This window comes from Paralichthys olivaceus, chromosome 7 (assembly GCF_024713975.1).
Source record: "Paralichthys olivaceus isolate ysfri-2021 chromosome 7, ASM2471397v2, whole genome shotgun sequence".
NCBI lineage: Eukaryota > Metazoa > Chordata > Actinopteri > Pleuronectiformes > Paralichthyidae > Paralichthys > Paralichthys olivaceus.
This window is the reverse complement of record NC_091099.1, coordinates 2,506,534-2,523,717: the sequence shown is the minus strand read 5'-3', so window position 1 is coordinate 2,523,717 and position 17,184 is coordinate 2,506,534. Positions and strand designations below refer to the sequence as shown.

Here is a 17,184-nt window from a genome sequence, read left to right as displayed (position 1 = left end):
GTCCTGTCTCCTACAAAATAAAGCACTTATCAGATTTTCTACGCGTTAACAGCTACAGTGATCAATATTTTTTGCATAAACAGTGTCTCAGATGACAGTGATGTGAAGGGGATCCGACCTGGCGATGACGGTTGAGCCTCCTTTCAGCTCGTGTTCTAGTTCTTACGAGTGACACAAATAGTTTATCAGTGAAAATGTTGAGGAATAAACCTGATACTTCAAGATTAAATGCGTCATTTTAAGAATTGATCAAACTAGTAACACTAGTGCGCGGTAACGCAGCCTCTACAAGAGGCCTTGCGTAGATGAAATGGTGAATTATTTCTCTTTAGGCACATAAACACATTGTGATAATCAGTATTAATATTGATCAGTATCACCTTGAAGATTCTGTTCTGAAAACTGCGTCAGTGCAGGAGAATGTAGTTGGCGGCATTCGTACAAACTGAAATATCTGGTAATGGGCAAATGCAAGATATTGATGGAAGCTCCATGGATATAATTCTCTGTCAGTCGCTCCTCTCACTGTGTTTGATGGATCACAGCTAATGGACCAGAATCGTCCTCTGATTTAGTTCAGATTTATTCTTTGAATGTTCAATCTCCTGCCGTCGTTTTCTTTTCTTCTGTCAGGCCCCTAATGCTCCTCAGTGTGTTTCTCATGCGTCAGCTCCAGACGACACGATAATAGACATGAGTCCAAGTGAACGTTATTTACTGCAGGATCTCACACAGGCTGTGTTTGTTTTCTTTTTCTATTAAAAGACATTACAAACATAAGTGAAAGACCTAAGACCCAGAGAGGAGGCGCATTAGCTGTGTTTGTATTCCTCCGCAGCCTCTAATGCCATCTGTGAGCCTTTTAAAGGGCAAACAGCTGTACAGCTCCCATCATCTGAATCATGCCATAGGCAGTCGGTCGTCCACGGCCCCTGAATGAGCTAATTTTAGCCTGTTGAGATTTGATTAGTATCTGTTTGTGTGGGCTCTCATCACCCAAAGGGCTCAAACCCTCACACTTCTCACTGTCACATCCAAACTCATAAAAACCACCGGGTCCGCTCACTCCAGAACAAACACAGCGTCTTTAACTGACGATGAAACAATGAGCAAGTTAATATTGAACCGTTTGAAATGATGAAACCGTTAATGACACATCTGGGATAATAGTCCGGGCGTTGATTGGTGCGAAGGCATTGATTGAGGACGAACGCTTCTCGTGTGATTAAATCCTGAGTGTTGACCTTGACTCTGTTTACACGGATGATAACGTGTGTGTGAACGATTCAATTCAGCTGCAGGTGGTCGGACTGTGGGAGAAAACACGGATAGAACATACAAACCCCACATAGAAAGGTCCATTAACATGTTGTGTTCTCGCTGCTGTGACACAAGTTCAGACTACACGACTTTCAAAGATGGCGGTTCACACCATACCACTCGCTGTCTCGTGATCGGGAGTCTTGCTGTGAGTTCATACACGACCACACGACTGACGTTCACCAGGAGAAACCACCAACTAATATGTCTGCTCTCCAACGACGTTTAGTCACGGAAACACACACAACACATGTGGGAAATAACACAATGACACTCCTCATAGATATCCAATCAAAGGGGGCGTTGTGTCGCAAGCCTTTCGAATTAGAGTTCAAACGCTAATTACTCTAGGTTCCGAGCCGAGCGACAAATCGAGTTAGGAATCGTGTAGAGATTTAAGAATTTTGGTTCAAAACAACTTTTGTTAAATTGTGACTGTTGTTAAACTTTATTCACGTGTTTATCACTGTTGCCGTGTGGACGAAGGTTAAAAACCAGCATTGGCTGCAACAGACCGTGGCCTCCTGCCCCTCTGCTGCCCCTGTTCCTCTGTAACGACACCTGACATCTTTTGCTCTCGGCGTAATGACTCAGCCGCTCCCGGGATTTGTCCCTCGAACATTAACATGCAACACAAACAGCATTGCATGTTTATGTTGTTGGCTCATATATTGAAAAAACTCTCCGTAACGTGTGCTGAGAAACTGCAGCGTCCAGCTTTTGTAGGAAAATCCTTTTTCTTTCATTTTTGTGAATAATGAAACGACATTTTCCAGCTGGTGTGTTGATGAGATGAATTCCCTCGATTTGTGCTGTTGACACCGAACATGAGTCTGAACATCAGCACGTCGACGCCGTTGGACTCAGGTGTTGACGTGCGCTGGTTCCAGGCGGAGAGGAGCTCGGTTAATGTAAATGTGCTCCTGCACGGATCCATCAGGGAGGCGGCAGCAGACAGTGAGACGTTGACTGGAGCTAAACAAAGCGCTCGGCCGACGGCTCGCAGGAGTTCGGTCTGAGGCAGATGGTGGAACAGGCAGATGGGAAATAAGGATGGATGGGTTGACAGATGAGTAGGACGGAGAACGAGGCCGACGGTGAATTAGGGAGTGGATGAGCAGATAAAGACGGACGGAGGAGCAGGTGTTTCAGGAGGTAAACAGGTAGAGGATGTGTGTGGATAGAGGAAGTGGGGAAAAAAAAGGAAAAGCTTGATAATGAAACCCTGACATGAAATGTATGATCGGATTTTATCATCTGTGCCGGGGGCCACTGTTCAAATCCTCCGCAGACGTGTTTTCGCTGCTGCACACAAACACCCCGCTACTGTCGCATCCAACGTGACTTCAGTGATTCAGAGATTTTAATCCAAAAAGCTGAGAGTGAGAATCAGAAAGACAAATCAAAGGCATGAAGATTTATTTCAAATGTTCATTTTTCATGACGCCAGAGTCAAAAAATCTAATTCTGGAACATATTTATTTTATTTTACTGCAGCGCATGAAAGACATTTCCTGTGTGTAAGTTCTGAATGCACACACGAAACAGAAATCAGTGTTTGTTTGCAACACAAAATAGTTCCTGTGCTTCTGATTTGAATGTTTTGAATCATTCGAAGGCATTTCAACATGTCACCGCGGGCAAATAATAAGACGAATGAAGGCTGGGTTCCGTTTTGCTGCATCTTGACACCTGAATAAATTTTTAAAAAATTAAATTAAAGGTTTTGATATGAAAGGTTGAAATGGTTCTTTAATCTGCAGAACTCTCTCTCTCTCTCTCTCCCTCCCCAGCCCTTGAATACCATAATCTCAACACGTCCATGGCAACGAAGAACTATTGGGTGATAACAGGTAAATTGCTCTCACACACACACACACACACACACACACACACACGTCGCTGCTGGGTGATCAGCCGTAATCAAGAGCCGTATCGACCGAACAAAACAGCAGTTAGTTAAATGCCCTGCCGCACACTGTTGTGCAATTCAGCACAACAGTATTGACCCTCTACATTTTTCCTTTCCTCCCTTTCTCCCTCCACACCTCCATCTTTTCTCTGGCTCCCTCGCCTGCTCCCTCGCTCGCTCGCTCGCTGGCAGTGCTCAGTGTCTTTAGTTGCTCTGTTCCTGGGAAAAACCTATTGATGTATAATTCACAGCTTCCTGACTGGGGCAGAGGGAGAGATCACTTCACATCTCATCACGGCCCGGGTGTGAATGATGCTGGTGTGTGTTTGTATGTGTGTTTATTTGTGTGTGTGTCTGGGTCCGCAGCTCCGTCTCACTTAAAGCCTCTAAGAAACACACTCAGAGGCAAGATTTATGCAAGCGCGTGTGTGTGTGTGTGTGTGCGTGCGTTGTGTGTGTGTGTGTGTGATGATACGTGTTTGTTTTTGTCAGAGACAACACCAGGATTTAAATGTTGAATGGGACAGAGTCATGTTGACTGGGCAGAAGTTAATACTGTTTGTTGTCCTGTGTTGGTTTTCAGGCGCTAAATGTCGCTATAGCAGAAAACTAATTTGTTGTGGAAGGCATTTTTATTGCTGGCATAGCTTCTTATGTGCTGGAAGTGGAAGCTCAATTAATGCAGACGCAACTAGGCGCGAAACACTGGAAACAGAATATATGGACACAATCTTACACACAGGACAAAGTCTGTATAGAATGTTTGGAAACCAATAACTTCTAACTGATGAGTCCCTGAACACGCACCCTGCAGGCGATTGTCCGGTCTATTGATTGGTCCATGTCGGGACACGTGTCCATTCCTATATCGAGCATTTTACTGAACGATCGTCCGGTCATTCTCATGTCCATGTTTTTATTCCCACCATCATCATCTCCTCTCTGGTTTCCTCTGTCCTCTCTAAACTCCTCCTCCGTCCTGTCTCCTCTGTCCTCACAGTGATCCAGGACGTGGACACCTCCTCCCTGGAGGCAAACTACCAGAGCTTCGCCAACCTGATGGAGCAGCGTCTGGCCGAGCTCTTCCTGGTGGCCGGCAGGCAGGGCTCGCAGGCGGCCCGATCCCGGCGGGCCACAACCGTAGGGGGCTACACTGTGCAGGTGGGCGGGGATGGGATTGTACTGTGATCATGTGTGTTGTTGTCATGATGACGATGTAGATGGATTATACATTTATCTCATATTTATACATATTTATACATATATTACACAAAGTTTCTGCAAATAGAATTTCATTCTACTGAAGGAAAACTATTGAAAAAGTCAAGATATGCTGTCGATTATTTGCTCTAAAACTCAGGAGAAGTGGTCGTGTCGTTTACTTTAATTAATAGTTCCCATTGAAACTGTGCGTGTGTGTGCCTGTGTGTTATTTTCTGTACGTGTCACCTTCCTGTCCCGTGTTCCATATTGTACAAATTAAGACAACGATTTACTCCTCCCAGGATTTATGCCTTGCACTCCCCTGAGGTTTAATGGGAAGTCACAGACGACCGGTTTAATGGCTGCAGAGATGGAGGAGGGAGGGTGCAGTCAGAGGAGAAATCATCCAGCCATTTAATAACACACATCCCTTCTTTTTACGACAAAATCAAATTAGCAGACTTGATTAAATCCTGTGATGTGTTCGTCAAATTTAAATAAGATGTTTGATGTATGATGAGAGGAAATTGAGATTTGGAGTGACTCAGTTTTCCTTGAGTGTCTTCCCCGAGTGCAGTTATCTCGCAGCACATGGCTCGTCGTGATCAAAGCGATGGAGCCAATTCACAGTTTTGATAAAGCAGACATTTCTAATCTTAGGTTTGAGCAGATAAAGGACTCTGTCTTGAATCCGTCCGCGGATGTGTTGTGCTGATTTTCTTTCAAATAAACTAAAACTTTCTTTTGAGAACATGAATCGAGAGTTTGTACAGATTTTAGAAGTTCTATAAGTATTTTGATAATCGATTAATGACTTGTAATTGTAAAAAAAGCTGCGTTTGATCCCTTCCAGCAGTTTATTTACATATTCCAATGATGTTTAATTATGATGATAATTTCAGTTAGTTGTCATAATTCAAGTCATTTTATTATTATTATACCTTGGACCTTAAATAGCACCTTTCAAGGTACACAAGGAAATCAAACTAAACAAAGTGCTGCTGGAGATAATGATTCTTTTGGTCAAAAGCCACGGAGAGCAGACCCGTGTCCGTGGGCAGGAGGGTCTGGGATGGGGTGAGGGGCTGGAGGAGGTCGGACGAGGGGGATTTTGTAACGGATTTGATCATAATAAAAAGGAATTGAAGGGGCAGTGGATGGTACAGCCGTCCAGGGGACAGAACTAAATCTTTCCGAGAAGCACCTTGGGGGCAACAACCACGGGTCGTGGGCTCACTCTATCGTGTCGATGACCTCCGTGTTTTTATGTCATGCAAGCGGTCGACAAGGGACTGTGGATGGTTTGGTGCTGAGATGAAGCTGTGCCTCAATGCAGTGGACGTTTATGTCGTCCAATTAAAGAAATGTCAGTATCAGGTCGGATATTTGGACGCTTCTCTTTGTTTCTCTTCCAGATGGTGAGCATACGTCGACTGCCCGGCCCCAAGAACCCTGCGGAGATGACGTACTACGCCCAGCTGAATGGAGCAGCCATCACTGGAACCACTGCTGCCAAGACCCTCAGCAGTCTGGACTCCCAGACCATGGCTCTGACGCTGGGATACTTTGTACAAGTGCAGGCTGAACGTAAGCTCGTTATCTTGCTCTGCCACTGTCCTCATACCTCATGCGTCTGAGGGAGTCAGGCACGAGAGACACGATGCAAAGTTTTATTTACTCAAACTAGAACAGCGTCACCAAAGCACCCTCATGAAACCTCACTGAACTCTGCTTGATCTGGGGTTTTATGTGGACATCAGGCCCCTTTACCACCGGGCCCCTGCTTTATTTTATAAATATAAGATCAAAAACGTACATTTAGCTTTTTCTGAAGATTAAACTAAGGAGAGTAATGACCTAAAGTCGACCAACACCACTCTGGATTTTCATTTCACTCTAAGGATCCAAGTCTTGTTGTTTATATTAGTCTTATTTTAAACTTAATACATAATAAATTGAATCAGAAATATGGATCTTATATTTTCTTTTGCCCCTTTTTCTGCATTAAGTTATTAATACGTTAGCGTGCGTAGATATTACACGCGTGCAGTCAATTCACAGAGCACGTGTCTCCTTCAGGAGCCATCACAGAGACAGCACGGGGACAAGAACACTCCCAGTTTAACGACTCTTCGGGGTTTATCTGCTGAAGTCAAGCGTAGCGATCTTGGCTTCCAGTGACATTCCGTAGCATTTGGGTTTTCCATAAATTTCCATAAATTTCCATAATGCCCTCCGCAGCCAATAAAACCTTAGAACGTCAACACACATTTAGAATCATGAATTCAAAATCAAAGATTGTGTTATCTAACGTAAAGTTCAGGAGATTTTGTTTGTTTCAGAGAATATTGAGCCGTGCAGCAGGATGTTCGTCCTGTGGCGGCTGCAGAGGACAGTGTTCCTTCGTACCTTGTTCTCCCTCACATTTCCCTCAGAATCTGTAATTAACTAACTGCAGAGATACCAACAACTCTCAGCGTCCTTCACAGCTCCTCCTCACGGGGCTCGGGCCGGAAACTGAACACAGTGTTCCTCTAAAATTCATTTCGTTTGGCTCTACGGGCTCAGAGGAAACAAAGTGGGTTCGTCCTGACGATGGAAACACATCCCTCTGGCAAAACTGTTTCGTGGCAGAGAAGAAGAGAAACGTATTTATTGTTTATTTGTTTTCTTCTTCTTTTTGTACTTTAAATCAGAGGTTATAATCTTTTTCTCCGGCCCAGGACCCCCTGCAATGTGTGTGTCCTTCAGAATGATTTGACATATTCTTTAGTTGTGTTAAAGAACACTGCACGAGAAATGTCTTCGAAAGATATTAGACATAAAATATATTCAGCCCATGAACACATAAATAGATTTAAAGGATGAATCTGGACACCATTTGAGAACCACTGCTTTCCATCACACTTTTTTATCATGCATTCAAAATTCAATTAACCTGAGATCCGATCACAAGCGATCAGCACCGAGTTCAGGTCTGAGAGACAGTGGCACAATCGTGTATAGATGAATTTTGTGTTTGTGTGTTTGCAGCCGTGGTAAAGATCCCGCCCAGCAACCTGTGGATCATGGCCGTCCTGACGCCTCTTTTCCTGCTGATGGTGGTGATCGGCATGGTGGCCTTCATTCTGTGCAAGAGGAACAGGGTCATCTTCAAAAGCGGCGCCTTCAGGTCGTTCAAAACCCGCTCCAAGGTAAAGTCTCTCATTTTAAAATGGCGGTTAGTTGCTTTGTTGCAGAAAAACAAAGGGAAAGCAAAGAATAAGACCAGGGATTGAAATGAGGCCAGTTTCAAAGTTTGTTTGAGGATCTCGAAGTGTGGACGCCAAGCGGAGACAGCCATGGTCCTCCAACTCTTTTCTCTTTGTTCTCCAAAATCAACTGTTCGTCTCGGGGCGTCACGTCGCGTCCCGGAAATGTTCAGACGTCGCCCCGCTCCACCTCCCCGCAGACACCAAATCTTACATAAGGTTACATAGCCCGGCTCTGAATATGTGACACATCGCACAGCAAATCAATTGTGTTGAGTTATTCCTTCAGGTCAGAAAAAATTGAATGCCATCTGTGCGCGCCTCAATCGTTTGTTTCCTCGCAGCCCAATAGCCCGTAGTCATCGCTAATCATGCATGCTGCAAAGTCTAATCGGCCGAGTGGGAACAGGCAGGGCTCAGTGTGCTGGAAGTGAACCTCAGGGTGATGTTGGCCCTTTCACAACTGTAGCATTCACTCAACATCAGTTCATTGGAGATTAAATGGAAATCAATCATTTTAAACGAGCATGAGCGAGAAGCAGATTCCTACCAGCTGGGTTGATCAGGTCGAAATGTTTGTGTCACTGTGGTCGGTGAAACGAGTGAAACGCTGGTGAGCCTCTGACGCTGCTCCTTCGTGTCCGAATCGGACATTTGAGGTGGTTCGGGGCCTTCTGTTGGAGGATTACCGGGCAAACCCAACTGGGAGGAGACCCCCAAGGTGGACCCAGAACTCGCTGGAGGAACTACATATCCCATCTGGCCTTGGGACGCCTCGGGGTTACCTATGGAAGAGCTGGAAAGCGTGGCAAGGGCGAGGGACTTCTGGGATCGCCTACATGGATACTTACCTCTGGACCCTGGGAGACAATGGATGGATGTGTCCGAGGAATTAAGTGGTTCTCGAGTAAAGCAAAAAAAAACAAAGTCTATCAACGTGTTGAGCTCTGACTGTGTCGTCCCACTCACAGAAAGCTGGATATTACCCATGATCCCCGGCTTCCTGAACCAGAAGAGCTGCTGCTGTAACAAATTCACCAAACTCTGTTCAGAGTTCTTCACATTTTAAAAGTTTGCTGCAGAATATTGGAGATAAACTATGTTTTTTTTTAAACTTCTCAGTGTTTTTAACTGATCTACAGTTCAGCTTCACTCTGATTGTGAAAGTTGAAGCTGTGACTCTCAGTCAGGAGATCGAACCCGCTCACCAGAGTTACAGACGCTCAGGGAGTGAAGGAGGAAACTCTCGATGCTCTGAATAAACCAATACACAGAAGATTTCTGTCGAGATCAAAAGGCTTAAAAGCTTCGACCACCACTAAAATATTCCGTCCTCGCACAAGACAAATATGTTTACAAATGTTTGAACCATTTTTTTTTTGGTTTTCCTGACAAATATTCTGATGCAGAAATATTTTATGTGACTTCTCCCTTTGACCCTCTCTTTGTTTAGACGTCATACCGACGGGAGGCCAGTTACCACCACCAGGTATTCACAGAGACTCTGGTTGGGTGGCTGTCTGACTGTCTGACTGACTGACTGTCTGACTGACTGACTGACTGACTGGATGAATGTGTTGCTGCTTTGCTGCATTGATCAGTTGTCTTACAGCTTGGTTGTTGGCTAGTCATCGGTGTGTTGTGTGCTGCCTGTCGTTGTTGCCCGATAAACTCTTGCATGTGGCTTCTGTGCTGTGGACATCACTTCTTCCACCATCCTCATTGGCCGTCTGAGATCGATGGGCAGCGGGAGGAGTAGGAGGAGGAGGAGTTATGTGGGGGTGGGGGGGTAAAAGACCTGTAATGAGGGAGTGTTAAAATTCACAACCACGTTCCTCAAGAATAAAATCGTTTGGGTCGGAGTCGATGGACTGAATTAACAAGGAGCGGATGATTCCTAATAAACAGGCCAAGCAGGAGTCACTTTTAATCTCATAAACATAAACACCTGAAAACCAAACTGATCTGTTTTCATTTTTGCAGAATATAAAAAGGGACTGGAGCTCATGTCGTGAGCTTAGACCCACTCTCTGTCTGCCTTTTTCTTTTCAAGCCAATTGTCTTATCCTCTTAGATGAAGCCCCCCCCCGCCCTCATCCCACAGTGGCTCAGCAGGAACCCCCCCCCCCCCCCCAACCCTGTTCTTTTTTCATATGAGGATTAGGTGAGCTGCATTATCGTGTGTCGCCTAATGCAGAGCAGCACTGGCCACAGACGACGGATTAAAAATGTCAGCTGCTTTGTGGGTTATTTTAGTTCCGGGCCTGTCCTCACCCCCCCCCCCGGGAGGCCAATCGAGGCAAAGGGAGGATGATTGTGTGGATGGAGGAATGTGTAGGTGATGTAGGCAAGTAATGGAGCTGGTGTACAGACACAACACGACACAACAGAGAGCCTGACACAGACACACAAGATAAGTTTTATTTCATCTCTTAATTCATGTTCCATACATTAGAGATGTTCCGATACTAATACCAGCCTCACAAATGCTTCAGATGCTGCGGGAAAATGTCGGGTCGGATAATAGCGAGTACACAATTCTATGTTTCGCTGTACTGCCACTGGTGAGTGCTGTTTTTAGAGCAGCAGAGAACAAGTGATCTCTGGTAGTGAAGTGTTAACTAGAGCTTAAACATCTTAAATAACTAAAATATCTATTTCACCAACAAGTAAAATGGAGACATTTACTATGTGCAAGACTTTAGTTTGAAAGTATTTAAAGGACGTCATTGTTTTGTTTTCTAGATTAATTCATTTTTACAACATAAAAGTTGTTGTATGTATTTAGTTTTCAAACCTGAGTCACTTTTACACTTTTCCAGTGTTAATAACATGCATCTGTTTATTTAATAAGTTGTAATATTTTTGTAAATACATCGGCACTCGGCCGGTACGTAAAGTCCAGGTGTTGAATTGGTTTTGGGAATGAAAAATAGTATTGGAACATCTCTGTTATATTTGGTTGTATTCGTGTTATTTATTATAAAGTTTAGCATTAAACTGTAAAATACCAAGGCTTAATTACATTTCTTTGTCATAAGGGTTTTATAAAAACATCTTAGGAATCAATAGCAACTTTATTTTAACGTATATATCAGGGAATATTTCAGTATCTGAATTTGTTTTCCCCCTAATATCAGCATCAGCGCCCAAAAATCTGTGGGACTCTAATATATAAATCATCTGTGTGTGTGTGTGTTCTCCCTGTTTTACTGTTTTATTTGCTCCAAGGTTTTGTTTGTTTTCACAATCATTTGCAAACATTTAATGTTATTTAATGTGGGGTTTTTTTTACGAGAGCACATCAAATATTAAAGAGCTCTGAGATACGAGACGTCACCGTCGGTGCCGCGAGGCTGCAATCGCTGCTCTTATCCACAGCCGTATTTACTCGCTCCCAATCCTGAGCCGTGGCGTGCATGAGCAAATGAGATAAATATTTTACTAAATACATTTGGGGAAAGCTGCAGCTAAACATCTCTTGTTGATTAAAAGCTGGGTTCAGGTTTCTTCAAGTCTGACTTGTTCTCTGTGTTTTTCGGACTCTTCTTTTCGACGTTAATCAATTCACAATAAAAGATGCGACAGGAAATGAGAACAGAAATCCGCAGTCCTCACCCCTCGTTATTATTCATCTTCTTATCAGTGCAAGATCCCCTCTTTCCACAGAAAGTGTTTCCTTGCTGAGCTGCATCATAAGAAATCGAGAAACTTCATTCTAATAAGAATATGTTGGAAGAAATCCATCTGATTTGATTCATTTGGTTTTTGGGGCTTTGGCTGAGAGTCAGGATGCATTTTTGCATTTAATTAGTACCAATTTCTTCTTTGCCCTTTGCCTCAGGAAATAATAAATCCAGTGCCAATGATTATAGGTGCAATTATAAAACACACACCCTTCTGACTCTTGGATTGGTGCGGAGTGTGGAGGTGAGGGAAGAGGCTGCAGACGTTGTATTTCTTTCTCTCGCTCTCTAAACTCTTTGTGACACTTGTTAATTTGAAGAGTGCAGCGGTATGAATGTCGTCCCGGAGAGACTGACTGTCACAAGCCTCCTCCGTCTCTAAAGTGTTTATTTGGATCATGAAGTTACGACGTGATCAGACGGAACATCTTACAAAGTATTACCGCCTCAGACTTTAAACCAGCCCCTCGGCGAAGCTGCTGCAAAATTAAAAACAGACAAACAAACAGAGCCAGGTGAAGGGAGAGCGAAGGCTGAAGAGTTTGAGACAGAGGCTGAAAAGAGGAGCTGCAGCAAAGGACAGTTTGAGCTATTTCAAACATTTTCAAGTGATAACTTGAAATGAAAAGATTCGACTCAATTGATTCCATGCCGGTGAAATTCACTTTTCACATCAGATATCCAGATAAAGATCACATATTAATTCCAGGTGTTCACAATCATAATAAACCGCACAGAGTTAATCTCCTGTGGGAGTTAATGTGTGTCGCAGCCCAGCTATCAGTCACCCTGAGCGACAATCTAAAGCTGCCAATCAATACCCGGGTGTGTATGAGGTGCGTACGTGTGTTTAAGCATTAAAGAGTCTTCCAGCGAGAGTCTTTCACTTCATCACTCCGCCGCGCAGCCGGAACATCCGTCAAAACGCCTTTTACTCCCTCTGCGGCTTCTTCTAAAGGCGTGAAATCCTCAGATAGACGATTTCCGCGCGGAGCACAATAGAGTTGGAATCGGCAAAAGCAGAAGCGATCCATTTTTCACTTTAAAGTTTTCAGCGGATGGTACAATGCGGCAGCTGCCGTTTAAAGGACTCGGGGTGTTTTGCATTTTGCTGCATCATGGCCCCAACCTGCCCCGAGAGAAGTTTGTCTAATCTGTGCAGCGCCCCGTCGACGTGCACTCTCATCTCCCCTCCCGCCGCGTCTTATTTTACTTCCTAAATGTCGCCACTCTTCAGGAGAGCTTTTATTTCAGCACGCAGCTCCGTGGTGCACTTCCACCATCGGGGCCTGCTAGAGCTGAATTTAAATCAATATGGCCGCAGGGGGAATGGAGCATATCCCGTCCATCTGCTGCACCTCATCAAGCTGCTGTTGGCTGTTGCTCCGAGTTAAAATTAGAGGAGAGGCTTGTTTGATAGTGCGAGCGAGGAAAATAAGTGTGGATAATTCGGTGATGCAGCGGGGTCGCGCTCTCACTCGCTTCACACGGCATCTTTAAGTAAAGGATGTGGTCGGGCCCTGCCTTGCCGTCTCTCTCTCTCTCTCTCTCTCTCTCTCTCTCTCTCTCCTCTCCTGCATTACTGTTATTAACAGTTGTGGGGGGGGGGAAGCCTCCCTCAAGCTCTGTCTGCAGTCAGATCTTCATCTTGCACAAGATTAAGGGTGGCCATTTTTTAAGTCAGCGTGCTGTCAGGAGATATGAAGGGAGGGAGAGGTGCTGGAGGCGGAGCACGAGAAGGCAGGAAGTAGTCATGACACACACGTTCAAGGTCACGCCCCTCAGCTCGACCCTCTTTCTGGGAATCCATACCGTCTCTCCGTGCGTGTCGGCCCGGACCCATCATCCGCAGAGTGGCTCGTCTCTAACCGTCGATGTGCAGCGTGTGTCAGGTTCACTCTCAGTTCAACCCCTGACACCACGTCTAATGTTTGCTCCTCAATAATCCATACGCATAATGCACGTTGATGGAGGGTTATATTTGGACCGGCACATTTAATTCACCACCTCGCCCCCCCCATCTCCCTCTCCCGCAGGCACACACACACACACACACACACACACACACGATTGTGTCTGTGAACAGTATGAGGCCATAGGCAAATTAATGTTTGCACTCTCCATACATCTTTTACATGAGTCTCGACTGTCACCATACATCACTTCAGTGGGTAGAGGACACACACACACACACTCTCTCTCTCTCATAATGTGTGTGTGTGTGTTGTTCTATATGAACAACTTCCCCGACACTCATCCCCGGCTGCAGCCACGTGTGTGTGTGTGTGTGTGTGTGTGTGTGAGCCGGCTGATGGCACAGTGGTGTGTATGACTGATGAATTATTAACAACGCCATCAGCCGGATGCCCACACTGCCTCACCTCACATGCTCTGCAGAATTTAGCATGCATCATCAAATGCATTAGGCGTCCCACTTTAGAACCTGCTCAAAATAGAAAAGGGGGGAAAGCAAAAAAAAAAAATCAGGGTTTCTTTGTTGCGTAACCTAAAAACTGACTTCTCTTTCTTCCTTCTCTCTATTCTGTAAATTGAAAAGTCACTTACTGCGATATAAAGAACGCGTCCAGGCGTTGGAGGATTTAACTAAACTCATCTTCTGCTGCCTTTTCTTTTTTTTTTTAATGATCTGTCTGAAAAGCTCTGACTTCAAAGGTGCTGCTCAGCTTTTGTGATTTATCTTTTTATTTATTCAGACTTTCTTTTAACTCTGACGGACGTGTCTGAAGGCTGATTAAAGACAAACTGAAGAGAAATGTCCGTTCTGTTGCAGCTTTGACATCTGTTGAGTCGAGAACTCACTCTGGAGGAAAATCTCAATCTCTCACTCTGAGTGATTTTGCTCGTTGATGAAATAATTGCACTGTTATTTTTTTTTAAACTGTATTGAAAGTGGTTTGGAGTTGGATTCTTTTTATTTCTACAATTCAGTTAATTAAGATTGACACTGAGGAGAAAATACAGTTTGTAATTTATCAGATTTCTATATACTTCTATATATATATATATAAATTCTCTGACCATCATGATCACTCACTTTCATTATCATTGCTTATAAATTACATTGACTCACTGTATTTCCTGCTCTCATTCTGCTGCAGTGTGTGTTTTATCATTTGAAATGTAAAATCTGAGCTTTGAGCCTCACGTCTCTGACCCTCGTCACGTGTCCTCATTTCCTCCTCCTCCAGCCGGTCCAGGGCTTCGACTACGCCAAGAAGCACATGGGTCGAACGGGCGACGATGCCGTCTCCGTTACCAAGGAAACGCTGGTGCTGGGGCTGCCGGTGCGAGACGCTCCGTTGTCGCTGTCGCTGGATAAGAAGGTTCACCAGGACGGGACGGCCAGTAAGAGGCCGCCATCAGCTGACATTCACAAAGGAGGGTAAGTGACTGACGCTCGACCTTTCGTGAATCCTTGATTGTTTTTTAATGACGCTGTTTATTTGATTCATTGAGTATAAGGAAGATATTATTTCAGAATTTGCAGCAAAGCAGTAATTCGCATGATATAATTTATTTGTTGGAGAGTTGTGGCCATGTTGATGAAATGTCTGAGATGTCTGTTTGCAAAAAACCGTGTGAAGACTTTTCAGGAGATTCACTTCAGTCTGACATGTTGCGACCGTAGACTGTAAATAAAGATGGACGACATAATGTGGATGATTTGCCAAAACAGAGAAAAACCAGACTGATGCGTTGGTTCCCTGCTCGCTGCCTCGTCAAAGTTCTGCAGCTGCGTCGTTTAGCGAACGTGTCGGCGACAGAACCCCGACCAGACGTCAGTGTTGAACCAGTAATAAGCATCACAGACTCCGAGAGATCCACATGATCTGAAGATAAGTCCAGAGTTAACAAGGAGCTGCTCACTGACAACGTGAACACGCGTCGTCACAGGCAGGAAATGTGGTCGAAGCTGAGTACAGCAGCTTTTCAGAATTACTGAGGTCAAACTCAGATTTGTGTCTGATCTGTTTGGTGAGTCTAAGATTTCATTTCCTGAATGTTACATATGTTAAGAATATCACCCACCAAATACAAACATGTTTGGATTGTTCTTTAGTTACGTCACTGTTCAAAGTAGTAAAAATGCCAACGGGAAATAATGTAACACAGAGAAATGAAGGAAGTTTTCCAGCCTCCGGCAAAAACATCGGCCCCTTCGGAATACGAATATTTAAATCCAAAAAAGTTACCGACAGTAGTTTTGCCTTCAAACCTGAGTCAAGATTGTTTCAGCTGAGAAGCTGCGTCTTGAGTTTACCAGCGCTGGAATCTTTCCCCTCCTTGCTCTTCTGTTAGATTAATGCCAAATTCTTCCCCTTTTACCGACTTTCACTGGAAAAAGGACAAAATCCATTAGTTAGATAATTGTCCATGAGGAAATGTGCACAGAGCGACACGGGTCTGGAAAAATAACGAGCCAGTCGAGAACAAACCGCGATTTAAGTGGTGCTTTGCTTTTACAGCCGGAGATTACAAAGACGTGATTTTATGAGAAGCAGAGAGAAGTTTAATCTTTTCTGAGTGTTTGTGGGATGAGACACTGATAAAAAAAAAAAAAATGAATCAAGCCCTTGAAACAACTTAATCTGATCCAGACCTTCACATGAAGACGTGGTCATGTGTCCTCACAGACAGTGAGAAGCTACAGCGGTTTACTGAACACCTGCATCTGTGTCTTAGATAATTATTATAACTTTACTTGTAAAACTTTCAGATTACAAAATTATATTGCAACAACCCACAAGAATTAAAAATCATTATATTACGAAAAACTACTTCATTATTGTCTCTAGCGACCGAATCCTATTATTTGTAATAATCTGACGAGATTTTAAACGTATTCATCAGAACATGCAAATCAGTTTCATTCCCAGGAGCCTTCGCTGGGATTACGAGTCGCGATCTGTTGTGTTCATGAACACGGAAAAAACATTTAGAGCCAAATGATGAAAACATCATTTTTAATTTTTTCCTTCCCCAGCCGTTTGTCTTCTTCCGGCTCCACCCTCCAACCGCCCCCCCCCACGTTCAATGTCAGCATCTCTCCTGCAGGAGTTTTGGAGTCATAAATTAAACTGCATCATGCCTCCTCTCACAGAAATGCAAATTCAGAAACACACACACGTTCGACTGAGCCTCGTTTTCTGCTCTCCGCTAAACAAAAGTGAATGGAGGTGGGATTAGTTGTGCTTTGCCTCTCAAGGATGATAAACACATGTATATTTATAAACCTGGCTACAGTCACGCCAGGAGGAACCATTCAGTGCAACAATGATGACACTGTGAAACGCTGGAGGAGCTGCCACAGTGCGATAATAAGCTTTTTACCGACCTGTATACACACACATGCATCTTGAAGGGAGCCGGTTTATTAAAAGAAGGAATCTCAGGTTTAGTCTATACCACGCTGGGCGTGCACTTATTAGAAAATGAGGCGGCTTCTTGCACCCTGTAACCAGTGCAGTGAGCGGAGCAGCCGGCGGAACCGTGAACCAAAACAACAACAACAACAAAGGATGCAATTATCCCTGGACTTCAGAGCAGTGAGTGAACAGAGGGAGAAACTTCTAAAGTGAGTTTTCTGTCCTCAAGTGCACAGACACCAGCAGGCTCGGGTTTTTAAGACAGATGTGCTGCGGGAAAAACAAAACTGAAACTCTCTTCTCAGTCTCTGTCCTCTGCACTGGACCCTGAGTGGTGTACTGTGGTTTTCACACACTCACAGTCGACAGGTGTCCAGTTGCATAACTGTCATTTTTACATCTGTGAAATGACGGTTGTTTGAAGA

At 44.2% G+C, this 17,184-nt stretch overlaps 1 protein-coding gene across 4 annotated transcripts in view; it reads left to right on the top strand.

The window, feature by feature from the left end:
- kiaa1549la (KIAA1549-like a) overlaps positions 1-17,184 on the top strand; it is a 74,311-nt gene that overhangs the window by 38,952 nt on the left and 18,175 nt on the right. For 3 of the 4 annotated variants that reach the window (XM_069527707.1, XM_069527705.1, XM_069527704.1), the window contains exons 8-13: positions 3,114-3,173; positions 4,233-4,393; positions 5,851-6,022; positions 7,469-7,629; positions 9,140-9,175; positions 14,582-14,775. In XM_069527707.1, coding sequence (XP_069383808.1) covers positions 3,114-3,173; positions 4,233-4,393; positions 5,851-6,022; positions 7,469-7,629; positions 9,140-9,175; positions 14,582-14,775 — 784 coding nt within the window. The remainder of the gene's footprint in view (positions 1-3,113; positions 3,174-4,232; positions 4,394-5,850; positions 6,023-7,468; positions 7,630-9,139; positions 9,176-14,581; positions 14,776-17,184) is intronic. The other variant, XM_069527706.1, reaches the window with a different exon arrangement.